Below are 25,709 nucleotides of genomic sequence, written 5' to 3' on the forward strand. Positions count from 1 at the left end.
CACACACTGATGGTCATTTGACAACGTTTATTGGGGAGGATAATGGTTACAAAGAGAGGCAGAAAGGGGTGTGTTGTGTGCTGATCATGTGATGGGAAGAGGAAGATGAATTCTAGGGAACGGAGTGTCCCAAGGTGTCACTGGGTTTCTATGAGCTTTTCAGACACGACAGAGAGCTGTCGGCTCTCCCTAATCTCAGACCCCGGCCACAGGCAATTTTAAGGCCATGGAGCCACGCTAATCTGCAGGGGATGCTGGTTCCCCTGGCAATAGCTCACCCCCACCCCCAGGCCGGTCTCCGAGCTTGCCCACAAGCACGACAGTCCGGGTGTTCAGGGAGCTGCGCCAGGAAGGATTCCAGCAGCACCTGGATTTCCAGTTTCACCATCTCGCAGAAAAGGAGTTCCGGAAGAGACCAACGGTGAAATGAAACTGCTTTGTTTAGGGGGCATGAAGTGAAAGTGAAAGGAAGGAATTACACATCACAGGCATGGAGGTGGCCGACGCCCAGGATGAGGGAGCCAGCCGCCCATGCTCCCAGGGGACGATGCCGCTGCCTTTACAACTTCCCTTTTCTAGGGCTTTTCCCCATAGCACTCCCAGGCCTTCCTGTGCAGAGAAGAAGAGGCCAGAGTCACCCTACAGCAGGTAGGGCGCTTGCCTTGGATGCAGCCAACCAGGTCCAATCTCCGGCATCTAGATGATGAGCCCTAGTTGCCTAGTGTGGCCACAAACCTCCCTCTGTGCAGACAGAATCTGTTCCTGGGTGTTGTTAAGGAGAAGAGTTGGATTCCTGCTGGCTTCTTTTCATTCTCATCACAGACTTTTTTCAGTAATTGATCACGGTGAGCTACACAGTTATGAAGTTGCTCATGATTGGGATTCAGTCATACAATGTTCTAAGTACATTTCCCCATTTCCCTCCAGCAATGTCCCCAGTTTCCCTACCTGCTACCCGTCTCTATGGCAAACACTCTCTCTCCCTCCCTTCCTCTCTCTCTCTCTCCCTCCCTCCCTTCCTCCCTCCCTCTCTCCCTCTCTCCCTCCTTCCCTCCCTCCCTCTTTCTCTCCTCTCTCTCTACTTCTGGGTGTTATGGTTTACAATATAGATAGTGAAAGGTCATCATGTATATAAATCCCTTTATCTATTTTCAGTGCTCAGCTCTTGCCCGGAGCGATCACTTCTATTATTGTCATACTGTTCCCTTCCCTCTCCTCACTGCCCTCCGCCCCCCTCATCACAGACTCTAGTTCCTCTTGGCATAGTTCCTTTGCCAAAGCTATTCACCCTTCTGCGGGTGGTGCCCGTTAGTCTTATCACGCCTGTTTCTTCCTCTCCAAAGGGGCTCCGGGCTTTGGGCTCCCGTAAGGCTAGTGACAACTTCTTTAAATTGTGTTTTACTTTTATGACTTCCCTACAATACAGGTGTTTTGCCACTGAGCCATCACCAGGGCCCCTGATTCCATTAGGGGTGTGGCGGGGGGGACTCCAGCCACACCCAGCAGTGTTCAGGGCTGACGTCTGGCTCTGTGCTCAGGGATCACTCCCCACCGTGCTCCAGGAAGCATATGCAGAGTCAGGGACCAAGCCAAGAGTCTGGTTTGATCATGCAAGTCAGACAAGCACCGAAACCCCGATGCTGACTCTCCAACCGTGATTCTGTTTCTTCGAAAGAAGTAAAAACACATACTGAGATCACTAACTGTGCTCCCATTCACTACGCACTGGCTGCTTTACACAACTCTGTGTGCTTTGGGAGCTGTTCTTAACTTGGTTTTTAACTGATGTTCTTAACTGATGAGAAAGTGGGAGACACTTGCCCGATTTATTCAGCAAGAAACAAACATGGGATTCCAACCCTAGCAGCACCAGACCAGCTGTCTCTTCAAGTGCAGGAAGAATCTGGGAAAGCTCACAAGAAAACCACTGTGCTAGGGTTACCTCTGGGGAAGCGGATTAGGAAAGCCAGGGGAATTTTTTTTCCACTCAATAGCCTCTGTGAGGTTTAAGATTCAACAATGAGTCTTGACTGGTTTTATAATAAACATGAAAACAAAGGTTTTTATTTACTGGTTGTATTCTTATTTGGGGTTGGAGCGATAGCACAGCGGTTGGGCATTCTCCTTTCATGCGGCCGCCCCGAGTTCGATTCCTCTGCCCCTCTCGGAGAGCCCGGCAAGCTACAGAGAGTATCGAGCCCAAGCGGCAGAGCCTGGCAAGCTACTCGTGCGTATTGGATATGCCAAAAACAGAAACAATCAGTCCCTCAATGAGAGACGTTACTGGTGCCCGCTTGAACAAATTGATGAGCAACGGGATGACAGTGTATTTCAGTGTATTCTTATTTCATTTGAATATGTACAGCCAGTCCTGGGGCCAGTAACAGGAACTGAGAGTGGGGTGGTGGAAGGGGCTAGGGGAGGTTGGGAATAAGGACAAAGAAGAGAAGGAGCCTGTTATTTGCCACCACAGTAGCTCTTGAATTTGATCTTGGAGGGGGTAGTGGGAAGTGTGGGGTGGGGGTGTGGAATCACAGGTCACTTCCCCCTCCCACAGGCTATGAGGCAACAGGTCTAGGACTGGCCCAGAACACACATTCCTGGGAATCCCCGGGTAAAGCTGGTGGGGCTGGCCCCCTGCTCTGCCCACCAGGAAACAATTCCACCTCACCTGGTCTCATCTGACCCTCCCTACAGCTTGGGAGCAACGCCAATGGGACGTGGGCCAGAAACTAAAGAAACAGAAGCGGGGCTGGAGCAATAGCACAGCGGGTAGGGCGTTTGCCTTGCACGCGGATGACCCGTGTTTGATTCCCAGCATCCCATATGATCCCCTGAGCACCGCCAGGGGTAATTCCTGAGTGCAGAGCCAGGAGTGACCCCTGGGCATCATCGGGTGTGACCCAAAAAGCAAAAAAAAAAAAGACCAAAAAAAAACCAGAAGCAGCCTCTAGGCTGGGGCTGTGGGGTCCGCCAGAGTTAGAGGTTAACCTTAAGGGTTATACTTGGTGTAAAAAAAAAAAAAGTTATCCTGGCTATTCTTAAGGAAACAGGAGCTGGCAGGGCTTGCGGGATCAATTCCAAATCAAGGCACCCAGTGCCATCTAGTGGCCACTAGGGAGATTGCAGGCGAAAAGAGCAGGCCAGAGAAGGAAGGGGGGGAAAAAAGAAGAAAAAGGGGGATTTCCTTTGCAGTCTTCACCTTTGCCCTGGGTGCCCGCTCATCAGATGAGAACTAAGTGGGCCTCACTTCTCCAGCGGGGTTTTCCTCTTGTGCAGTCGTGGACAACTCTGCTTTCTAGGGGCTGCCGGTGACTCGCCAGGTGTCACCTTAGCACTTGAGTTTATGTGACGAGGGTAGACCTCGAATGTTCTGCCACACCACACTCCTGCCCCCATTCACCTGTGAGATCCCCCGGGGGTCCCTCCCTCTGCCTGACCTTCACTCCCTCCCCTGTTCTCCTGACTACAGGGACGGTCCCCTGTACCTCACCTCGCCAGCTCTGAGCATCCCCATTCTGTTTCTCCCTCACTGGACTGAGCCCGGAGCCAGGCACGGGAGTGCCTGAGTGTCTGCTCGCTCTGAGCTCACCCCCTGGCACCAAGCCCTGAGTGGCAAGCAGAATGATGCCCCCTCCAAAGATGCCCACATTTCCTAACTCCAAAACCAGAGCGGGTTACCAGGAGGGTAACCTTCAGTCGAAGGGAAGTCGGCCGTCAGAGTTCCCGAGTTGGAGACAGATCACTGAGGCTATGTGGAACGGAATCATGGGCTTAGGAAACAGAGACTGGAAGGCAGAGCTAGAGACGCCGAGATTCCTGGAGAAGAGGTCCACGGCAGGCCATGGGCAAGGGATTCAGGAAGCTTCTAGAAGCTGAGGGATGCATGGAACAGAGGCCTCCAAAGGAATCAGCCCTGTGGGTCCACTTTAGACTTCAACGCTCCAAAAAGAGACAGGAGTAAAAGTGTGTTCTCTGCACCACTAGATGTGTGCTAACACGCCACACGTCCTCAGAACACTGATCCACAGGGCCATCCCCACTTAGGCCTCACTGCTTTGGTTTCCTGGGCTGTAAAAGGCAGGGGGGGAGGAGGGTGAAAGAAGGACGTGGGACAGATCAGAGTGTCTGCAAATCACTGAGAGTAACTCCCCAGATGGAAGACACTGGCTGTTGTTATTCCCAGTATCTACTGCAGGCTGAGAGAACTGAATAGGTTTCGAGATGCTTTCAGTTTCGGCTTCTTGCCTTCACTCCCAGGAGTACGCATGCCCCATGGAAGCCAGCCCCCGGGAGGTATCAAACCCAGAGCAATGCTCCCACCCCGAGCTGGGTCTGGGAGCGGGTGAAACTTGATGTCTTGGCGTTTCTTTCCTGTGCTCTGGAAAGGAAGCCACCCCCTCTGTGGTCCTCAATAGTGGGTTCCTGCTGCGGGCGGGGGTATGCTCTGTTGTTGTTGATTTGTTTGCTCTGGAGAGGGAACTGAGACCGGGCACAGTCTAGGCAGGCAGACGAGCACCAGGGCGCCTAGCTTCTTCCCAGGGAGACAAAACTCCCTGGAAACTCGCTACCAAGTCCCCAAACTCTCCGGTTAGGGGCTCAATCAGTGCTTCCTAGGTCCTTATCAAAGCCCCTACCCAGTTGCCGCAGCTTCGGGTATCCGATGGGGATGGGCAGGACCGGAGAGCCAGAGGGCTCCTCTCTATGGGGGGATGGAGGGGCACAGACTCGCTCGGACCCCCAGGATTCACGCTGAGCCCCCTCCTGCCCCCCCAAAGCCTGCATAAGGCACCATCTGTTCTCCGCTGAATAAACAAGGAGGGGCGAGCAGCGCCCGGTGCCCTGCCCCCCTGCCCACCCCCCGAGGCCCCCAGCCCCCCACCCCCAAGCCCCCAGCCCGACCCCGCACAAAGCGCCTTTCTGCACCGAGACGCCGCCTGGGCGCCGCCGGAGCGCTCCGTCTGGCCTCCCCTTCCCCTGGCCGCACTGCAAGACCCACAAACCAAACCCGTGGAAACTAGATTTTTTAGGTGTTTTTTTTTTTTTAAGAAAAAGAAAACACAGACGAATCCAACAAAGAACTGAGCGCAGCACGCGGCGAGGGCGTGCAGCCCCCAGCATCCACGCCGCCGGCCCCCGCGGACCGCCTCCTGGTGCGGCGGGGCCAGCTCGAGCACAGCGCTGGGAGCCCGCCAGCGCCTCCGCCCCGACGGCCGCGGTCCCAGGGGACCCAGGTGGTGCCCACCCCAGCGGCGGCGCACCGGGGGGCACCGTCCACACAAACACGCCCAGCCTCCAGGCTGCCAGGCCCTCACTTCTGGGTGGCCAGCTGGTTCTCCAGATCCTCCAGGCGCGCCGTCAGCTGGGCCAGTGCGCAGTCAAGGGAGCCACGGGCGTGCTCATGGGCCCTCCGACCCCCGCCCCCTCCAGCCCGCGGCCCCAGGCCCCCCAAAAGGATATCCCTCTGCGTCAGACTCTCGAGCGCCCCCAGCGTGCGCCCCTGGAACTCCACGAGGCTGTCGCATTCGCACGGGCTCCGGAGTTCGGTCCCCGCGCCAATGCCCTCCTCTGCGGGCAAGCAGAAAGGCGGGCAAGTGAGAGTCCGCGGGGAGGGGGGGGCGCCCTGACCCACGCCCGCCGACGCCCCTCCCCCGAGACCAGTGTCTCCTTGCGGACTCAGAGAGACCTGGGCTGCGATGCTAAGAAAACGCACTCGAGCCCTCCTCGGCCGGTCCGTTTCCTCGGCTTGCCTACTTAACATGTGGCAGCTGGGTCGGGGTGACCAAAAAAGCAAAGCTTTTTAGATTTCATTTGAGCTCCATTAAACGGACACAGGCGGTCACTTTAGTGGACAGAGTGAACAGTGTAACTCCAGCGCTTCTCAACCAAGGGAGCCCTACGGTGTCCTGTGGGCTCCCAGGTTATTCCAAGGGGGTCACGGGAGAAAACAGCGTCAATAAGGGTGGGGAAACTTCCTATAATATGAAACTTGGGGCTAAATGGTAGGATGGGGACGGGGTGGGGTCCCCCCAGCACAGAAAGTAAACAAGAAGCGAGTTCCTGAGAAGGGGCGGGGCCAGAGAAGGGGCGTGGTATGGTGGGCGTGGCTCCGAGAAGGGGCGGGCCTTGAGGATAAATTGGGCCAGAGAATGGGCAGAGTCTCACAAAGGGCGGGGCCCTGAGAAGGGGCGGGGCCCTGAGTAGAAACTGGGCCAGAGAAGGGGCGAAGTCTTATAGGGGGCGTGACCCTGAGAAGAAACTGGGCCAGAAAAGGAGCGGAATCATGTAGGGGGCGTGGCCCTGAGTAGAAACTGGGCCAGAGAGGGGGCGGAGCCTTATAGGGGCGTGGCCTTGAGAAGAAACTGGGCCAGAGAGGGGGCGGAGTCTTATAAGGGGCGTGGCCCTGAGAAGAAACTGGGCCAGGGAGGGGGCGGAGTCTTATAGGGGCGTGGCCCTGAGAGGGATGTGGTGGGGCGGGGCGTGGTCTGGAAGGGCCCTAGGCCGGCTCACCCGGGCAGATGCTGCCTTTGAGGTTCTCCAGCAAGTGCGTCATGGTGTCGAAATCAGGAGCGTAGGACACGTGCAGCTCTGGGGGCTCCGAAGCTATCTGGCGCAGTTCCTCCTCCACGGCCCTGCCCACGCCCACGGCGTACATGACGATGCCTAGGGCGGGGAAGGGGGGCAGGCACCCTAGACCTCAGCAAAACAGCCTCCCCGCCTGGCCCGCGCCCCCCGGCCTCGCGCCCAGCCCACCTTCCTCCTTGGCGCGCGCTGCCCACTTGGAGATGTCGTCCTGGGAGCGGCCGTCGGTGAAGACCAGGCCGACTCGGGGCACGTTGAGCGCGCGGGGCCGCGCGCCCTGAGCCTCGGAGAAGCTGTGCTCCACCATGTGGCGCAGCGCCAGCCCGGTCATGGTCCCGCGCTCCATGTACTCCACCGCCAGCACCGCCTGCTTCACCTCGGCCGCCGTGCCATAGCGGCCCAGCGGGAACTCGGTGCGCACGCGGCTGGAGAACTGCACCAGCCCCACGCGCGTGCCCTCGGGGGACACGTCCAGGAAGTCCACGATCTGGTTCACGAAGCGCTTCACCAGCTCGAAGTTCTGCGGGCGGACACTCTTGGAGCCGTCGATCAGCAGAACCAGGTCCACGTGACCTTCGCGGCACCCTGCACCGGAGAAGAACTGGTGGGAGCAGCCGGAATCTTGTCTGCAGCTGCCATTTCTCAGCTACGGACACCGTTTACGTAACGGGGACCTTCCTTGTGTCCTTCCTGTATCCAGCTCTGTGCCAAAATTATTACTGATGCTATTATTATTATTATTATTATTACTATTATTATTAGCATCCATATCCTAACCCTTGCCACTCACTAAATGCTTAGCCCAAGCCAGGCGATCTGTGAAAAGCAAAGGAAAAAGAGAAAGACAGAAAAGAAACTAGAGGAAGGGCTATAATGATTACCATTTATTAATGTGTTTATGTTTGTATATATCCATCATTTCATGTAGTATATTTTACATAAATACATAAGATAAACGACACAAAATTAGGGAGCACTGTAGCTGACCACAGATAAGTGGGACTACAGAAAGCAAAGCCATTAGTAAGGGAAGCTCACTGATACACTGATTCTACGCCTTTTCAATCCTTCCCATAGCCTTGTATAGAGATGGGAGCCTCATCCTTTACAATTCTCTTTTCTGAAGGTTCATGAGACTTGCCCCAGATTTCATAGTGCCCAGTAGCTGAGCCAGGATTTGACATCCAGATCCTAGTTTCTAGTCACTGCGATGCTGCCTCCCCTCTTGTGATCCAAGTGCTCTTAGGGCTTGAAGTGGGGATTCAGCAACAAATGAAACATATTTCTGACACACAAGGAAATCAGGACAGAGCAAAGCAGCCGTTTCCTACTGTCAAGGAGAACTGAGCCTGGCGGGAAAGCACAGCAGGCAGGGCACTTGCCCTGCACGCAGCTGACCCAGGTTCAATCCCTTGCACCTCAGATGGTCCCCTGGGCCCCAGAGTGATCCCTGAATGTTTTTTTGTTTGTTTTTTGCTTTTTGGGCCACACCTGGCGATGCTCAGGGGTTATTCCTGGCTCTGCACTCAGGAATTACTCCTGGCGGTGCTCAGGTGACCATAGGAATTGAAATCGGGTCAGTCGCATAGCAAGGCAAATGCCCGACCCGCTGTTCTATTGCTCCAGCCCTGATCCCTGAATGTTGAGCCAGGAGTGAGCCCTGAGTGCAGCTGAGTTGAGTGTATTCACCCTCCGCTGCCCACAAAAAAAAAAAAAAAAAAAAAAAAAGGAGGGGGGAGCCCAAGGTAGGAAAAATTTATCCTTCCTGTTGAAGAAGGCTGCCTGGATGTGGTGACATTTGATTTCTTCCTGGAGGAGTTTTCTTTTTTTTTTTTTTTCCTTTTTTGGGTCACACCTGGCAATGCACAGGGGTTACTTCTGGCTCTGCACTCAGAAATTACTCCTGGCGGTGCTCAGGGGACCATATGGGATGCTGGGATTTGAACCTGGGTTAGCTGCGTGCAAGGCAAACACCCTAACCGCTGTGCTATCGCTCCAGCCCCTCCTGGAGGAGTTTACTAAGGCATTAAGGGACATTCTAGATGGTGGGTACAAGCGTGTTCAGAAGCCAGGAGCTCTCAACACTGAATGGAAAGCACAGCTAAGATGTTCAAGTGTGACAGAAGACAGGCTAATGAGCTCGATGCGTCTAAACAGTGACAACAGCCCACGGTGAAATGAACAAGAGGACTACATAGTAATGCACTTCATAGGCTCGCATGAAATATTCATGAAACGAGTCTCGATCTCATGTAGGAAGCTCTGTCTCCTCTTTTTAAGATGTTGGCTCTCACCTACGGAGTTGATTCTATCACCCATGAATGTGTTTGCACCCGCCTTTCAAACAACTCGGGGATAAGGCATTTGACACTAAGTCGGTGGGCCCCGTGGGGGTGGGGGTGGGGTCACAAAGGGCTCTGGAGCAAGAAAAGAATATGATCAGATCTGTATTTTTAAAAATAAACCTTAGGGGCTGGAGTGATAGTACAGCGGGGCGGGCGCTTGCCTTCGAGGCAGCCAACCTGGGTTGGATCCCATTATGATTCCCTGAGCACCGCCAGGAGTAGTTCCTGAGTGCAGAGCCAGAAGTAACACCAGGTGTGGCCCCCAAACAACAACAACAAAAAAAAAAAAAAAAAAAAAAAACCTAGGGCTGGAGCAATAGCACAGCGGGGAGAGCATTTGCCTTGCACACGGCCAACCCAGGTTCGATTCCCAGCATCCCATATGGTCCCTCGAGTACTGCCAGGAGTAATTCCTGAGTGCAAAGCCAGGAGTAACCCCTGTGCATCGACGGGTGCGACCCAAAAAGAAAAAAAAAAACCCTTAGCCAGAGGGTAGTGATGGAGGAGAAAGAGCGGCAGGGCAGGATAGGTCCTCTGCCAGCGTGCCTCCGAACAGCCCTACACATTTACACCTCAGGCACCACCTAGCAAAGGCAAAGTAGGAGATGCTTAGGATACGCGCAGTGGGGCTGGGCACCGGGGCACCCCCCCACACCCAGCACTCACGGCTGCAGCTCTTGCCATCGGCCTGGAGTTGCAGACCCTCGGGGCACAGGCAGCGGTACGAGTCCCCCTCGCTCACACACTGGAACTCGCATCCGTGGTCTACACCATTGCAGAGGTCCCGGACTGAAGGGAGAGACAGGTCAGCCTGAGCGGGGCGGGCGGGGGAGTGAGGGGGGCACACTCACCTGCTAGGAGCCCCTCCCCCTTCACCCAGAGCCCTCCTCACCGCGGCAGCTCTTCCCGTCCGCGAGCAGCTCGTGGCCCTCGCGGCAGTGGCACTGCGGGCCCGTGACAGTGCTCACGCACTCGTGCTGGCAGCCGTGGGTTCCGGAGCGGCAGTGGTCAATGGCTGGTGGGAAGGAAGAGAATGGGACGATGCGGCTTCTGATGGGAGGCGTCAGACCCTCCGGGAGAGGGACGCAGGAGGGGCTCACTCACGTCTGCAGCTCCTCTGGTCCTGCTGGAGCACAAAGCCGGCTCGGCAGCGGCAGAAGTAGGAGCCCGGGAAGCTGACGCAGTGGTGCTCGCAGCCGTGGGCCCCTCCGGCGCACAGGTCAGCGGCTGAGGGAGAGGAACTAAGCGGCTACTGACCACACAGCCTCCCGCCCAGGGACGCCCAGGCCCGGATTCAGCCCCAAGACCCCGAAGAGAATGACGCCTGGCCCTGCACTTTTGGTTTTTTTATTTTTACAGTACTGAGCTCGAGCCCAGCACCCTACAGACAAGGCCTGCACGCCGCTACACAGCCACTAAGCCGGCCCCGTCATCGGTAACTTCTAGAAGCCTCGAATCTGCCCAACTCAAGTCTGAGATGCCTCCTGATGCCTCCTGGCACAAGAATGTAAATGCAGGGGCTGGAGCAATAACACAGCGGGTAGGGCGTTTGCCTTGCACGTGGCTGACCCGGGTTCGATTCCCAGCATCCCATAGGGTCCCCCGAGCAATGCCAGGAGTAATCCCTAAGTGCGCAGCCAGCAGTAACCCCTGAGCATTGCCAGGTGTGACCTCCCAAAAAAACAAGAAAAAAAAAGAATGTAAATGCATCATTTTAGTGACCCAGGGCTTCTGCTCCATGACAAAGGCAGTTCTGCTGCTTCACCTGTGGAGCCTCTATTTTCCCATTTGCAAAATGGGACCATCGTGAAAAAGACCAATTGCTCCAGGAGAGTGGAGAGATGAGAGCCTTTGAAGGCCTGTGGCTTTCAGGAGTGGAGCTGGGGAGTGGGGACTGGAAAGAGGTGAGTATCCCCCAATAAAAAGTGGAAACCTGGGGTCAGAGCATTAACAGTGGGGAGGGCGTTTGACTTGCATGCTGCCAGCCTAGGTTCAATCCCCAGCATCCGATATGGTACCCTGAGCACCACCAGGAGTAATTCCTGAGCATTGCTTAATGTGACCCAAAAAGCCAAAAACAGGGGGTGGGGGGGGAAAAAAGCCAAAAACAGATATGAAAAAGCCAAAAGTAAATAAGAATTTAAAAAAAAATAAGTGGGAACTGGGGTTCTTAGAAAAGAGATGAAAGAGGAGAGAGGGGAGGAATGAGCAGGAGAAGCACTGTGTAGATGAGTGTGTGTGTGTGTGTGTGTGTGTGTGTTGAGATTGGGAAGGCAGAAGTCACAGCCCCAGAACTAGGGTGACTGAGAACGTTCAGAAACTAGGAGTCTAGGCACTGGGGGGGGGGGGGCACACCAAGCCGTGCTCAGGGCTTATTGCTAGCTCTGTGCCCAGACATCACTCCTGACAGGGCTTTGGGAACCATATGCAGTGCCAGGGATCCAACCCGGTGGGCCGCATGCAAGGCAAACACCTTACCCACTGTCCTACTTCTCCAGCCCAAGGCAATCAAAGTTTCAACTATGAATATTTCTGTGCATATTCATAATTGTGTGTGTGTGCACCTGGCTTTTCTTAGCTATAGCTCACACCTCCGTCCACCAGCATCTTAGGAAACAGGCTCGGGCAGTTGTTACACCTGCAAATGCTCACCTGCCCTGTGTGCACAGATGTGGAGGGCAAGGAAGGCTGACTTCCAGGCATGGGACAAGAACAGTGCGTGCAACGTGCCATAGGGAAAGGCACAGGAACCACAGGCAGCAGGAGCTCAGCGGAGAGGTGGCTAAAATCCAGGGAGTGGGTGGAATTTCAGGTGGTGGGGCGGGGGGGCAGGGGCGGCGTTGAAATGTTCACAGTTCATCAAATAGGGCTTCAACCCCATTTTTCTAACTTTCCACAAACAGGAAGCTGACATCCAGGGTGCTGGAATGGTATTCCTTCTTTGCCCAGGCTGTGGTGACGTTAAGGGACAATGCATGTACGGCTCCTTCCCTGGTATCGGGACACTGAGTTTTTGGAAGCTGCAGTTTTCATCAAAGGACTGTGACAGGTGGGCCCACAGGAAGCTCCTGATGCTCTAAGCAAGGATGTGTGTTTCGTGACTTTCAGAGAGCAACACGAAGCAGGAGCTGCACACATCTCTGCAGATGCAGAGAGCAGCGGCAGAGGCAGCCCGGGTGAGCCTCGGAAAAGATCTCCAGTGCAGAAGCAGGAATGAGCAGAATGTATGTGCAAGGAGCCAGGGGTGCAGAGACCCTCAGCGAAGCCCCCAGTCATGTCTTACGGGAACAGTCAAGACATGCTGAAGGGATGCCAGAGGCATGTCTGAGAGGCAAACTGGAGGCAAGGTGGGGGTCAAAGAGGGAAGAACATGGAAGGCACGTTGAACGGCAGGATAACCCATTCTAAGCTGCTCCCACCGGGGGCATGGGGAGGGCTGTCCTTCCTTTTCTCAGACCTGGAGCTCGATTCCTACTTCCGAAACCCCTCCCTGCCTCATCGGCCTGTTGCAGAAGCAGGGAGACACGCAGGGCACCGCCACGCTCACCCAAACAGCTCTTGTTGTCTGCGGCCAGCTGGAAGCCAGGGTTGCAGGCACAGCGGAAGGTGCCCGGGGTGCTGAGACACTGGTGCTCGCAGCCATGTGTCCCCTCGGCACACAGGTTCTTTCCTGAGGACAGATAACAGTCAGGAGGGGAAAGACAGGCAGGGCCGTGCAACAAGGGCAAACTGGACGGACGCTAGAGCGGCCTTAGAAGGGACAGGAGCCCATCCCGGGAGGGAGGCTGGGGAAGCAGAAGTAGAGCCACAGCTAGATGCTTCAATGAGATAGGACAGGGCCATGCAGGAGGAAGGCGGAGGCGGGGGAGAGGCGTCCAGTCAGAGCCTGCACACTGAGACGGGGCTAAAGAGTGAGCAAGGGCACATCTTATGGACAGGGGAATTGGGGTTTTGCTCTCAGCTTCAGGGTCCCTGCTTCCTGTGTCGAGGGAAAGTTCCAGAAGTGATAAATAAACCCTAGTCAACCACAACTGTTGCTCAGAGGCGATGCCTAGCCGAACCAGTACCCAACAATTCCAGCTGTGAAGCTGGAATTACGATAGCACAAGCCTTGTCCTTCCGGGGGACCAGGCTACAGCTGGGACAGCCCGGAAGAAGGGAAGGTCCGGGGATAGAAGGGGACTAAATCTCAGCCCTCCAAGATTCATCCTCTTCCTCCTGCGGTTTCCGAACTCACCACACAGCCGGTTCTGGAACTGCAAACCAAACTGCTGGATGAGGTCGAAGGACTCCACGAGGAAGACGTGCTCGTCGAGCGGGGGCGATGCCATGGCCCGCAGGGAGCCCACGTCGGCGCGCTGCACCCCTACGGCGTAGATCTCTATGCCGCGCGCGCGCGCCTGCGCCGCCACCTCGGCCACGCGGTCCTGGGGCCGCCCGTCCGTCACGATGACAGCGACGCGAGGCACGCGAGCCTCGGGCGGCCGTGCGCCCTCGGCCACGCTGAAGGCCACGTTCATGGCGTACTGGATGGCCAGCCCGGTCATGGTCCCCTGGGCCAGCGGCACCAGGGCGCGGATGGCGCGCTCCATATCCTCGACGCGCGAGAAGGCGCCCAGCGGGAAGACGCTCTGCACCTGACTCGAGTACTGGATCACGCCGACGCGCGTGGCATTGGGGCCCACGTCCAGGCCGCGGAGGAGGCCCACCAGGAACTGCCGCATGGTCTCAAACTCGAAGGGGCGCACGCTGCGGGAACTGTCAATCACGAACACCAAATCTAGGGGCCCCGTGCGGCATCTGGGGGGACCTGCAAGATGAGAGAGGGCTGGGCTAACTCTGCATTTCCCCCCTGCTCCACGGAGACCCCTGGGGCAAACCCAGTGTGGAAAGGTCTAATCTCGCCCCAGCAGCAGGATTTGCCTTAGCAAATGCCCGCTAGAGAGATGCTCTGCATCAGCCTTTCCTAACACCTGGGCTGGATTTCAGAGTTCTCCAGGGAGCTCTTCTTCTGAGGAGGTATTATCCTTTCCAAGAGTGCTTCCTGGGCGTCACAAATTCAAATGCAGTCAGGACACAAGCAAGCAGCATCAGTGAAGGGACTGGCTGTTAGAGAGGGCCAAAATCCGTCCTAGAAGGGGGAACCTCTAGCCCATTGTGCTTCCGTGCCATCCCACAGGTGCAGATCCTCGGAAGTTTCTAGAGAACTGCCAAATAGGGACTTTTTTATGTGAAAGCTCCTGATATTTTCTCCCATTAACATTTTTAAATTAAGTACCAAACAGGTAGTTCTGCATGAATCTAGCCTGATTACCTCTGAGACATCCTATAGATGAGGCCAGGAATGGTCACAGAGAACTTGAATTCAGTCCTCTTGTGTTTGGGGGTGTTTTAGGGGCGGGAAGGGAGGTACATCCATCAGTGCTAACCCCTGGTGGTGCTCAGGGGTGCAAACCCGGTCGGCTGCATTTAAGACAAGCATCTTAACCCCTGTTCTACTCTTAGGTCTTTGGCCTTTGGTGAAAAGCCCTGAGATTCTCTCCCCAGGAGACCTAACCCTGCATTTGTTCCCCTCCTCCCATCTCCCTTCCATTTTACTCACCTGTGACCTGGAGCTGAGTTTCCCAGGGCTGGAGAAGGAGCAGCAAGGTGGGCAGAGGTGAGCATAAAACACCCCTCATGGTTCCGTGGGCACAGGGAGCGGAGACGTCGGAGCCTGGGGGAAGGAAGGAATGGAGCAAACCCAGGGAAGCCATCGTGCATCAGAGCCGTTACTCTGAGCACTGGGGTAGCAGCGGCTATAGGGGGAAGGCAGCCTTCATTTTACTAGCCTCTGTTTGAACATTTTCATAAGAAGAAATGTCACCAGCAGGTAGTGCTGGAAACATGAGGATTCTGCTTGTAAAACTCCAGCAGGGTAAAAAATAAATAATAATAAATCAAAAGTAGATCCTCGGAAAAGAGAAAGCCATCCCTATGTTCCAGGCACAATTAAATGCTTCCCGTGTACAGTTATAAAATTAAATTGGGGGCCTGTAGCAATAGCACAGCGAGTAGGGCGTTTGCCTTGCACGCGGCTGACCCAGGTTCAGTTCCCAGCACCCCATATGGTCTAGGTGTGAACAAAAAAGCCTAAATAAATAATTTTTTAAAAAATCTTCTCATGTCTTGAATCTTAAATTATGAAAAAAGAAAGAAAAAAAGAAAAAACTAAATCGGTCGTCATTCCTGTTGCAGAGATGAGGAGTCAGGCTAAGAAAAGGCAAAAGCCGGTACCCAAAGTCATGAGGCAAGAAAGTGGGTGTTCCGGGACCCTGTTCCAGGTCCCTGAGGTTCTGAGGCTCAGCCTGGCGTGTTCTGTGTGCTCTTCTTCTGGAGGTCCTCTGAGACAGAAGGCTTGCACCGCCCCCCTCCTTACCCGCCTTCCCTCAGCATACAAGGCGCCTCTGTGAGGCTCTCCCCCTGGGACACACGGGGGTGGGGGAGGAGAGAGAGAGAGAGAGAGAGAGAGAGAGAGAGAGAGAGAGAGAGAGAGAGAAGAGAGAGAGAGAGGAGAGAGAGAGAGAGAGAGAGAGAGAGAGAGAGAGAGAGAGAGAGAGAGAGAGAGAGAGAGAGGAGAAGAGGAGAGAGAGGAGAGAGAGAGAGAGAGGATGCGCGCGCGCGCACATGCACTGCCCTTCCGCGGGGTGGGGGTGGAGGGCGCAGGCAGCACCGAGAGCAAAACCCACCTTGTACTTGACCCCTCTCGGCCTGGGCCGTGCACGGAGGGGCCGCCAGGGGGCGCCTCCCGCGCCGGCTAGGTGGTGGTGGGAAGTGCACAGCTGCAGAGCAGCTGCCCCAGCCCTGAGCAAACAGGGGCCTGGAGCGCCGGGGGCCTTGCAGATAAGGCAGGATATATCCAGCTCTTGAGGGCTAAAGACCAGGGTGTGGCCGCGGGGTTCTGGGGACAGAGGTCCTGGACGCTACCGCAGTGCGGTGAGTGAGCAGCGGGGGGGCTCCGAAGGCCGCCATGGACGCTGTCGGGGCAGCAGGTGAGCGCTCACCCCGAGAGGCCCTGGGCGACACCCCTTAGGATCACAGAGGACTTCCCGTTGTACAGATGGGAAAACAGAGGCCCGAGGGGGGCGCGGCTGGCTCCCCTTTCTCCCCCTCTCAGCGGGGCTGCTGGCCCCTCCTTTACCCCACGCTGTCCCTCTGCTGCTGCCCTCGGCCCCACGCCACACGGAGGCCGCGTGTTAGCATTTTCCTGGGGCTGCTCCCTTGGCCACAGGGGAGACAGGCTGCCCCTACCCCAACCGCAGCCCCGCCCCCGCCCCCCAGTTCCCCTGAATGGGCCCATTCTGCACACAGCTGGTGCCTGCCCCTCTCTGCGGGCGGCCTTCCCTTCCGCATCCTCCCGGCCCTGCCCCTCAGGCCCTGCAACGGCAGCAAAGTGGTCCTGCAGCTGGTGGAGCTGGAGCAGGCGCTGCCTTTCCGCCAGGGGCCGGCGCGGGGAGGAGGGGACAGTCCCGGGGGCTCCCGCCCCCACTCTTTGCTACCTGCAAAAGCTTCAGGGACCCAGAACTTTGCACCAGGCCCTCCTAGCCCTGCCCTTGGCCGCTGCCAGCACCTCGCCTGGCACCCCACCTTCATGCCAGGGACCCAGACTGCCACCCCCTGGAGCAGCCACTCACCTTCTTCTCGCTCCGACGCAGGGACGGATTCCCGTCCAGAGAGGCCAGTGTGTGCCCCAGGGCCGCCCGGCAATAGAGGACAGAGCTGACATTCGACCCCCCCCCCCACCTCAACTCCACCCCAGCTCCTCTGGAGAGGGAAAAGAAAGCGCAGGGAAGACCTCACGAGGGCGTAGTGGGGTCCGAGAACATTTCTCCAGCCTTGGCTAAAGAACATGTACCTGGGGCGGGGGGGGGGGGGGGGGCGCGGGGGTTCCTGCGGTTCTGGGAGGGAGCTAAGGGAAAATCCCTGTCCCTGTTTCGGTGCGGAGGGGGTTCAATTTGGAAAGGAGCGCCCCGACGTGTGGAAGGGCGCAGCGGTGCAAGAGGGTATACACACACACACACACACACACACACACACACACACACACACGCACTGGTGTGGCTTGTCCCCCGCAGGGCCCCCGGCGCCCCCAGGCCCCTTGACTCACCTGAGCCTACGGGACGGTTCGGAGGCGCGGCCGCGGAGCGGAGCCGACGGGCGGAGCCTCCCGGGCAGCTGTTCCAGGTACGGGCGCGGGCAGCGAGCCCGGGGCGGCGTCTGCCAGGCAGCTGGAGCGCGCAGCCAGCGCGGCGGCCGCATTTAACCCGGGCGAGCGCTGGGAGGGGGGGCGGTGTGGGGGGCGCGGCCCGCGACCCCTCCCACTGCTCGGAGGGCGGAGCGAGCGGGACATCCCCCCCCACCCACCCACCACCCCCCAACCCAGAGGCAGCCACCGGGGGAGCTCAGGGCGAGAGCAGCGCGACCGGACCTGCGCCCCCCGCGAGCGCAGCTGGGCGGAACGCGCTGGACACCTCGGAGCGCTTCCCAGGGGAGCGCCCCGAGGGGCGGGGCGGCCTTGGCTCCCGCGCCGGCGGCCTGGCGGGCTCCGAGGGGGCGGCCCCCGCCTCCGCCCCCTCCAGGTTCCTAGGGGCAGCCTCGGGGCCGAGCGCTCCTGCCAGTAGCCGCAGCCGCGGACGCCAGGGCGGGCTCTGCAGTTTGTCCCAGCGCCCACCCGCCGTCACCCACCACGTTCGGGGGGACCACCAGCTTCCGTAGGCCTCCTAGGACCTGCCCGTGCTGGACACAGCACCAGGCCTCTCTCCTGGGGAGGGAAGTTGTGTTGACCTTCTACAGGACTCAAATATTTTCCGCAAGATCCTGAGGACACGGTTTGGGTTTGTTGGTGGGGGCGGGGAGGAAGGGAGGGTGTTTGTGCTCTGTCCATGTTTCCAGGCACTTGTAGACAGACAGCAGAGCAGGGGGCAAGTAAAGGCCACTTCCCCTGGAACTGAGACTTCTTTAGGGTCGGGAGGGGTCCCCTTAAATGCAGGGAAGCCCTGGACCCTCCACCCTCTCCTCACAAACCTGGCCCTTATATTTTCCTTCTGCCAGCTACTCCGCAAGGCTCCTGGCTGCCGGGGCCTGAAGCCCAGCAGGCGAGGGGATGCCTGGGTGACCGACTGGGGTCCAGGCTGGACTCCCAGGCCTGGCCCCACAGCCCAAAGATGTAGCTCATGACTTTCACCCCAGCTGGCTCCCCGGCTTGACCCTTGTCTCCCGGATAGTTTGGGGGTGGGGTGGGGCTAGGACAGACAGAGCAGCCCCCTTCCATTTATTTCCTGCACCTGGTGGGGGGGCACCAACCTGACACTCCCACCCCCCAGGGCCTCCTCCGAGGGCGCCCGGGAAGGCGTGCGCAGATGCCTGCAGCAGTGTGAGCAGACCGTGTGGATCCTGCACGCCAAAGTGGCCCAGAAATCGTATGGGAACGAGAAGCGGTAGGTGTGTGGGAAGGACCGGGAGGACCCAGGCGGGGAGGCTGGGCCGTGGGGCCTGTTCCCTCAGCCCCACTGGAAACCACATGCAGCACCCGCACTTGGCTATGAGAGTCCCCCGTCCACGTCCGCTGTGACCCATTCGGTCATTCTTTCACTCAGCTACTACTTGCTCAGTACTTCGGCGCCAAGCTCTCTCTCTCTCTAGGCACTGCTGGACATGAGGTGCTCAGCCTGCACAAGATACAAACTGGGGCTGGAGCCATAGTACAGCGGGTAGGGCCTTTGCCGTTCACACGGCCAACCCGAGTTCGATTCCCAGCATCCCATAGGGTCCCCCGAATACTGCCAGGAGTAATTCCTGAGTGCAAAGCCAGGAGTAACCCCTGTGCATCTCTGGGTGTGACCCAAAAAGACACAAACAACCTTTCTTTGTAGCATCTTCACCACATTGTGCATGAGAAAACACCCGTGCTAGGAAGTGCTAGGAAGTGACCGGTCAGGTGGGGGTGAATAAGATAATGTAATTTAAAACGGGGCTTGAAAAGAACAAGGTGAGGAGCGGGGAGCGACAGGACAGCAGAGAGGGCATTTGCCTTGCATGAGGCTGACCTGGGTTCAATCCCCCGCATCTCATAGCCGCATCATCCCCAGAGCCATGCCAGGAATAATTCCTGAGTGCAGAGTCAGGAGTAACCCCTGAGCATCGCCAGGTGTGACCTCAAAAGAAATAAAAAGAGTGAAAGAAAAGGCCAAGGTGGAGGAAAAGGCCCTTGAAAGAGGAGACAGCTCAACCGAAAGTTGGATGCTGAAAAAAACTGAGCTACAACTGAGAGGACCGAAGGGTGTGGGGGAAAACAGGTTCTGGAGAGAAAGAACAGAAAATGCCGTGACCTTGAGTCCTGCCCAGTGAGGCCTGGTGGGGCTCAGAGCCCTGCGTGAGTGGGTGGAATGAGAGAAGGAGGGAAGTTGTGGGAATGAAAGCTGGAGAGGTGAGCAGAGGCCGGGGCATATGAGGACTTTGGATTTCAACCATTAGAGAATTTCGTGATGAGTAACGGCTTGAAAAAAAAATAAAGTAAGGCGCTCAGTGACTGCTGTGGGAAAAAGCACGTGGAAGTGAAAGGGGGTGGAAAGTGGACGCGGGGCGGGGTGGAGGCGGCGTCCTGGCAAACAGTGGTGGCAGCTAGGGGCCAAAACGAACGTGAAGGGACCACCTTTGTGGGGTAGGACTTACCCACGGGTTGGAGGAGGAGAGTGGATGAAGAAGGTCTAGCTGTTAACTCCGGGGCTGGCGGGCACGGAGCCGCCGGAGGGCGTTGGGGCAGGTGGGAATAGGGTCCCGTTGGCTTTGTGCTACCTTGGTGATGCTCAGAGGGAGAGATGCTGAAACAGCTCCAGCGCTTCCACGTCTCCGCAGGTTCTTCTGCCCCCCGCCCTGTGTCTACCTCGCAGGTCCCGGCTGGAGGGTGAAGCCAGGGCAGGGCCAAGGTGAGGATGGACGGGAACTGCCCGGGAGGAGTGGGGGGAGGCCTTCCCGTTAATCTGCCGCGGGCCCCTCCCTGGGTCCTGGGAGCGCGCGCGGGTCCACTTCGCCGCGCGGTCAGGCGGCGCCCCCTGGCGGCGAGAACCGGGAGTGCCTGGTCCTCCCCGAGCCCGCCCTGAGCGCGCGCGCTCCGCTGGTGCCTCTGCAGCGCACCCGGCGGGGGAGACAGGGCCCATCGTCTGCGGCTTCATGGGACTGGACGGCGCCTCGGGCAGCGCCGCCGAGACGCAGAAGCTGAGCTTCGAAGAGCAGCGGGACTCCCGGGTGAGAGCGCTCGGGAGGGGCTCCGACGCCTCATCCCATCCCGGTCTCCCTCGCGCGCCCCGTGACGACACCCCCCGCCCGTCCCAGGAGCCCAGGGACCGGGGCAGGTGGCCCGGACGCCAGGGCTCGGCCTCCAGGGGGAACCCGAGCGTTGGAATCGTGACGCTTCAAGAGCTAGTCCGGGGGCTGGAGTAGGGGTTCGATTCCCAGCATCCCAGCACCGCCAGGAGTAATTCCTGAGTGCAGAGCCAAGAATAACCCCTGTGCATCGCTGGGTGTGACCCGAAAAGCAAAAAAAAAAGAGCTAGTCCGATGGGGTGGGCCTCACAGCACGGGAGGATGAGATGCACCCCCCACCACCAACAACCCCGCCTTCCACAACCCCCCAGGAATTCGGCTGCGCAAAGACTCTGTACATCTCCGACGCAGATAAGAGGAAACACTTCCGCCTGGTGCTCAGGCTGGTGCTCCGAGGGGGCCGGGAGCTGGGCACTTTCCACAGTCGCCTCATCAAGGTCATCTCCAAGCCATCGCAGAAGAAGCAGTCGCTGAAAAACACTGACCGTGAGCCGTCCAGGGCCTGGTCGCGAGGGGCAGGGTTCAGACACAGGGTGGGCTTCAGTCTGGTGCAAAACTGCCTCTCACTCACCTTTGTTTTGTATTTGTTTTGGGTGATGATGGGGTGGGGGGTAATTTTGTTTTTGTTTTTAGTTTTGGGGTCACACCTGGCAGTGCTCAGGACTGACTCCCGGCTCTGCACTCAGGAATCATGCCTGGCGGTGCCCCGGAAACCATATGGGATGCCGAGGATTGAACCCCTGTCGGCCACATGCAAGGAAAATTCCCTCCCCCTGTATTAAGGCTCTGGTCCCTTGCTTTTTTGGTGCTCAGGAACCCGCATCATGCCTGCACCGGCCATTGGCACCCCAAGTCAGCACTGGTGGCTGAGAAGCCTGAGGGGTACCCAGCGTCCAAGGGGCGGGTAGAGGGACAGAAGCAGAAGGACAGCAAGTGGACAGGAAGAGCTGTGGGGGGGTATCTAAGACAGTGGGCATTGGGCCCAGCTGGGCATAGAGAAGCAAGGGCAAGAAATGGTCAGACAAGAGGCTGAAGAGATAGCCCAGCGGGGAGGGCACTTGCCTTGCACACGGCAGGCCTGTTTGATCCCCCAATCCCAGATGGCTCCCTGACCCCATGACTGCCAGGTGTGACTCCAGAGTCCAGAGCGAGTGTAATAATCCCTGAGTATCTCTGGGTCTGGGGCCCCGCCCCCCCAAAAAAGAAGAAATTGTCAGACTAGGATTGGGAAGACTTGCACACAGATGCTGGGGTTTGATCCCTGGCACCCCAATGGTGCCCTCAGCCCCACCAGGAGTGATCTCTGAGCCAGGAGTAAGCCCTGAGGACCCCTGGGTGTGGTTCCAAAAAAAAATTTTTTATTTAATAAGAAAAGAAAATAGCTGAAGCGATAGTACAGCAGGTAGGGTGTTTGCCTTGCACATGGCTGACCCAGGTTCGATTCCCAGCATCCCATAATGGTCCCTCGCGCACTGCCAGGAGTAATTCCTGAATGCAAAGCCAGGAGTAACCCCTGTGCATTGCCGGGTATGACCCAAAAGATGAAGGAAGGAAGGAAGGAAGGAAGGAAGGAAGGAAGGAAGGAAGGAAGGAAGGAAGGAAGGAAGGAAGGAAGGAAGGAAGGAAGGAAGGAGAAAGAAGGAAAGAAAGAAAGAAAGAAAGAAAGAAAGAAAGAAAGAAAGAAAGAAAGAAAGAAAGAAAGAAAGAAAGAAAGAAAGAAAAGAAAGAAAGAAAAGAAAGAAAGAACAGGGGCCAGAGCAATAATACAGCAGGTAGGGCGTTTGCCTTGAAAGAAACCGACCTGGATTCAATCCTCGGCATCCCATCTGATCCCCAGAGCACCGCCAGGAGTAATTCCTGAGTGTCAAGACAGGAGTAATCCCCTGAACATCACCGAGTGCGACCCAAATCGCAAAAACTAAAAGAAACTGGAAATAGTCGGGCAAGTGGAAGGGCCAAGCCAGGAAAGGCCCACACCGCCCCTGCCACCCCACCCCACCCCACCCCTTTCTTGCAGTGTGCATCTCCTCCGGTTCCAAGGTGTCGCTCTTCAACCGGCTGCGCTCCCAGACCGTATCCACGCGGTACCTGTCGGTGGAGGACGGCGCCTTTGTGGCCAGCGCGCGCCAGTGGGCGGCGTTCACGCTGCACCTGGGTAAGCAGCCCCCCTCCTTCCAGGAAAGCCCCTGGGCCGGGGGAAACGGAGGCCCAGAGGTACAGAAGGGCGTGTCGGAGGCCCCCTCGCCTATGGAAGAACCGAGCTCTTCTCCAGACTGTCCGTTCTGCGCCTGTCCCGACTCCACCCCACCCAGCTGCCTGCGCAGACTCCAGCCCCCAAGAACCTGGGCGGGGGCGTGAAGGGCGGGGGCAGAAGCTGGGCAGCCTCCTGAGCGCTCCCCCCACATCTTCCTTCCTCTCCCCACCCCCCGCAGCTGATGAACGCTCTTCCCAGGGGGACTTCCCCCCTCGAGAGGGTTACGTCCGCTATGGCTCCCTGGTCCAGCTGGTGTGCACGGTCACGGGCATCACGCTGCCCCCGATGGTAGGATGGCGCGGGGGAGGAGAGGTGCCCGGTGGAGTCACGGCCCGAGTGGGGGCTGGTGGCCCCGTGGCTGGGGTGCACATTCCCACCGCCCCCCCCCCATCATCTTCCCCTGTAGATCATTCGGAAAGTGGCCAAGCAGTGCGCGCTCCTGGACGTGGACGAGCCCATCTCCCAGCTGCACAAGTGCGCTTTCCAGTTTCCTGGAGGGCCTCCGGGAGGAGGTGGCACTTACTTGTGTCTGGCCACAGAGAAGGTGGTGCAATTCCAGGTGAGCTGCAGCGCGCCCAGGATGGAAGCATCGGCCACTCAACACGTGCTTCTAGGGCCAGAGTGGTAGGACAGCAGGGAGGGCTTGCACGCAACCAACCCAGGTTCAATCCCTGGCCTCTCAGACGGTCTCTGGAGCACTGCCAGGAGTGATGCCTGAGCCCAGAGCCAGGATAACCCCTGAGCATCACAGGGTGTAGCCCTAAAGCCAAAAAATATCTAATAAACAACTGCTCCTTCCCAAGGCAGTATCAAGCCCTGGACAGATGCAGGATGGCATCTGAGAATAGTGTATGTACCGACTATTCCTGGGTGACACTTTTGGTTGTGGTTTTGTTGTTTTTTTTTGCTTTTTGGGTCACACCTGGCGGTGCACAGGGGTTACTCCTGGCTCTGCACTCAGGAATTACTCCTGGCAGTGCTCAGGGGACCATATGGGATGCTGGGAATCGAACCCGGGTCGGCCGTGTGCAAGGCAAATGCCCTACCTGCTCTGCTATTGCTCCAGCCCCTTGGTTGTGTTTTTGTTTGTTTCTTTGGGGCCACACACAGCAGTGCTCCAGGGGCTCCTCCTGGCTCTGTGCTTGGGTGTTGCTCCTGCCAGTGTTCAGGGGTCCTGGCAGCGCTAAGATCACACCCAGATCTCCTGTGTGCAAAGCGGGTGCTCAGCCTGCAACTCTATCTCTCCCGCCCATACTGAGCAAAAGACTCTTCGTCCCAAGGAATATTAGACTCAGAGGATGTTGAGGTAGAGCACGGGACAGTGTGAGTGAAATCAGCATTCTGTTTCTACTTTACTGTATCAATGCGTGTTCTCACGGAGTCATGCTAAGACTACCGGGATCTTGGAATGCTAAGTCATAATTGTAGAATGGGGGAACTTATTAAGTAATTACAAGAATATTATCAAAGAATGTTGAGATAAGAATCAGAAAATGTAGAAAATAACACTATTGAGCAATGCTCCCAAAGAATTTTCAATTGTGGAATTTGGGGGCACAGAATTGCACAATGCTCAGAAATCAAACTCTGGAATCTTGAAAAAATAGATGTTGGAAAACTGGTTATTCCAGGCTAGAGAGAGAGAGAGGACAGTGGGGAAGGCATCTGCCTTTCATGTGGCTGGCCTGGCTCCATCTCCAGCATCCCACAGAGTCACCCAATTCCTTTGGAGGAGTGATCCAAGGTCAGAGCTGGGAATAAGCCCTGAGCATTGCTTGGTGGAAGTAAGAAAGAAAAAGAGAGAGAAAGAGGGAGGAAGGAAGGAAGGAAGGAAGGAAGGAAGGAAGGAAGGAAGGAAGGAAGGAAGGAAGGAAGGAAGGAAGGAAGGAGGGAAGGAAGAAAAGAAGGGAGGGAGGGAGGAAGGAAGGAAGGAGAAAAAGAGGGATAGAGGGAAAGAGAAAGAGGAAAGAGGGAGGAAGAGCTGGGAATAAGCCCTGAGCATCACTTGGTGGAGGAAGAAAGAAAAAGAGAGAGAGAGTAAGAAAGAATGGAAGGAAAAAGGAGGGAAGGAGGGAGAGAGGAAGGAGAGAGGAAGGAAGAAAGGAAGGAAGGAAGGAAGGAAGGAAGGAAGGAAGGAAGGAAGGAAGGAAGGAAGGAAGGAAGGAAAGAAGGAAGGAAGGAAGGGAGGGAGGAAAAAGGAGGGGGAGGAAGGAAGGAAGCAAAGAAGGGGGAGAAAGGAAGGCAAGGAGGAAGGATGAAGGGAGGGAAGGAGAGGCAAGGAGGAGGGAGGGAGGGAGGGAGGGAGGGAGGGAGGAAGCATTTTCCAGGAGCCCATTTAACTCTGGGAGAGCCTTGGGGGTCTGACCTTAGTTCTCAGGGCAGGCAGAGCCTAGGACCCGGAATGGGGGAGTCAGTGTCCCCCAGATGGGCGCGAGCCCCCGTGACCATTCTGTCCCCTCCCCTCGGGGGTCCTCACAGGCCTCCCCCTGCCCCAAGGAGGCAAACCGGGTGCTGCTCAACGACAGCTCATGCTGGACCATCATCGGCACCGAGTCGGTGGAGTTCGCCTTCAGTACCAGCCTGGCCTGCACCCGCGAGCCCGTCACTCCGGTGCCTCTCATCAGCACCCTGGAGGTGAATGAACCCGGCCACCGGGGTACTCTGCAGGATGGGGGGATGCCCTGCCCTCCCTCTCTCACACCCGCTGTGCCCACCTAGCTGAGTGGCGGGGGCGACGTGGCCACGCTGGAGCTCCACGGGGAAAACTTCCACGCGGGACTCAAAGTGTGGTTCGGGGACGTGGAGGCAGAAACCATGTACAGGTACGGGGCGCGGGGAGCAGGACCTAGGAGGGCTGGTGCGGGGGGTCTCCGCAGCCCTAACCCGGGCCCCACCGCAGGAGCCCGCGCTCGCTGGTGTGCGTGGTGCCCGACGTGGCGGCCTTTGGCAGCGACTGGCGCTGGCAGCGCGTCCCCATCACCGTGCCCGTGAGCCTGGTGCGCAGCGACGGGCTCTTCTACCCCAGCGCCTTCTCCTTCACCTACACCCCCGAGTACAGCGCGCGCCCCGCGGGCGCCCCCGAGCCGGCCGCCGACGCCGACGCGCTGCTGGAGACCATCCACCATGAGTTCACGCGCACCAACTTCCACCTCTTCATCCAGACGTAG

General features: G+C 57.4%; 2 protein-coding genes across 2 annotated transcripts; one reads left to right on the forward strand and one right to left on the reverse strand.

Annotated features, from left to right (window-relative positions):
- Window positions 1-5,071: 5,071 nt before the first annotated feature.
- Window positions 5,072-17,216, reverse strand: MATN4 (matrilin 4). The gene is made up of 11 exons (XM_055139438.1): window positions 17,074-17,216; window positions 14,530-14,643; window positions 13,165-13,737; window positions 12,475-12,597; window positions 10,032-10,154; window positions 9,820-9,942; window positions 9,594-9,716; window positions 6,754-7,167; window positions 6,511-6,663; window positions 5,461-5,568; window positions 5,072-5,370 (listed from the first exon to the last, which is right to left on the reverse strand). Exons 2-11 carry the CDS (start codon window positions 14,606-14,608, stop codon window positions 5,312-5,314), a joined length of 1,878 nt encoding a protein of 625 aa, XP_054995413.1. The 5' UTR covers window positions 14,609-14,643; window positions 17,074-17,216; the 3' UTR covers window positions 5,072-5,311.
- Window positions 15,832-25,709, forward strand: RBPJL (recombination signal binding protein for immunoglobulin kappa J region like). The gene is made up of 12 exons (XM_055139439.1): window positions 15,832-15,958; window positions 17,042-17,150; window positions 18,290-18,403; window positions 19,821-19,891; window positions 20,095-20,210; window positions 20,600-20,774; window positions 22,306-22,443; window positions 22,721-22,830; window positions 22,949-23,101; window positions 25,021-25,176; window positions 25,261-25,364; window positions 25,442-25,709. The coding sequence occupies exons 1-12, from the start codon at window positions 15,937-15,939 to the stop codon at window positions 25,707-25,709; spliced, it is 1,536 nt and encodes a 511-aa protein (XP_054995414.1). The 5' UTR covers window positions 15,832-15,936.

This window comes from Sorex araneus, chromosome 5 (genome assembly GCF_027595985.1).
Source record: "Sorex araneus isolate mSorAra2 chromosome 5, mSorAra2.pri, whole genome shotgun sequence".
NCBI lineage: Eukaryota > Metazoa > Chordata > Mammalia > Eulipotyphla > Soricidae > Sorex > Sorex araneus.

What these genes read in the sequence shown, in the direction of transcription:
- RBPJL (XM_055139439.1), top strand. Translation starts at nt 15,937, where the DNA reads ATGGACGCTGTCGGGGCAGCAG. An exon ending in TCGTATGGGAACGAGAAGCG is followed by an intron (nt 18,404 to 19,820) that starts GTAGGTGTGTGG and finishes ACGTCTCCGCAG; the next exon opens with GTTCTTCTGCCCCCCGCCCT. An exon ending in GAGGCAGAAACCATGTACAG is followed by an intron (nt 25,365 to 25,441) that starts GTACGGGGCGCG and finishes GCCCCACCGCAG; the next exon opens with GAGCCCGCGCTCGCTGGTGT.
- MATN4 (XM_055139438.1), bottom strand. Translation starts at nt 14,608, where the DNA reads ATGAGGGGTGTTTTATGCTCACCTCTGCCCACCTTGCTGCTCCTTCTC. An exon ending in AGCGCGCGCCAAGGAGGAAG is followed by an intron (nt 6,664 to 6,753) that starts GTGGGCTGGGCG and finishes TCCCCGCCCTAG; the next exon opens with GCATCGTCATGTACGCCGTG. An exon ending in CAAAGGCAGCATCTGCCCGG is followed by an intron (nt 5,569 to 6,510) that starts GTGAGCCGGCCT and finishes GCTTGCCCGCAG; the next exon opens with AGGAGGGCATTGGCGCGGGG.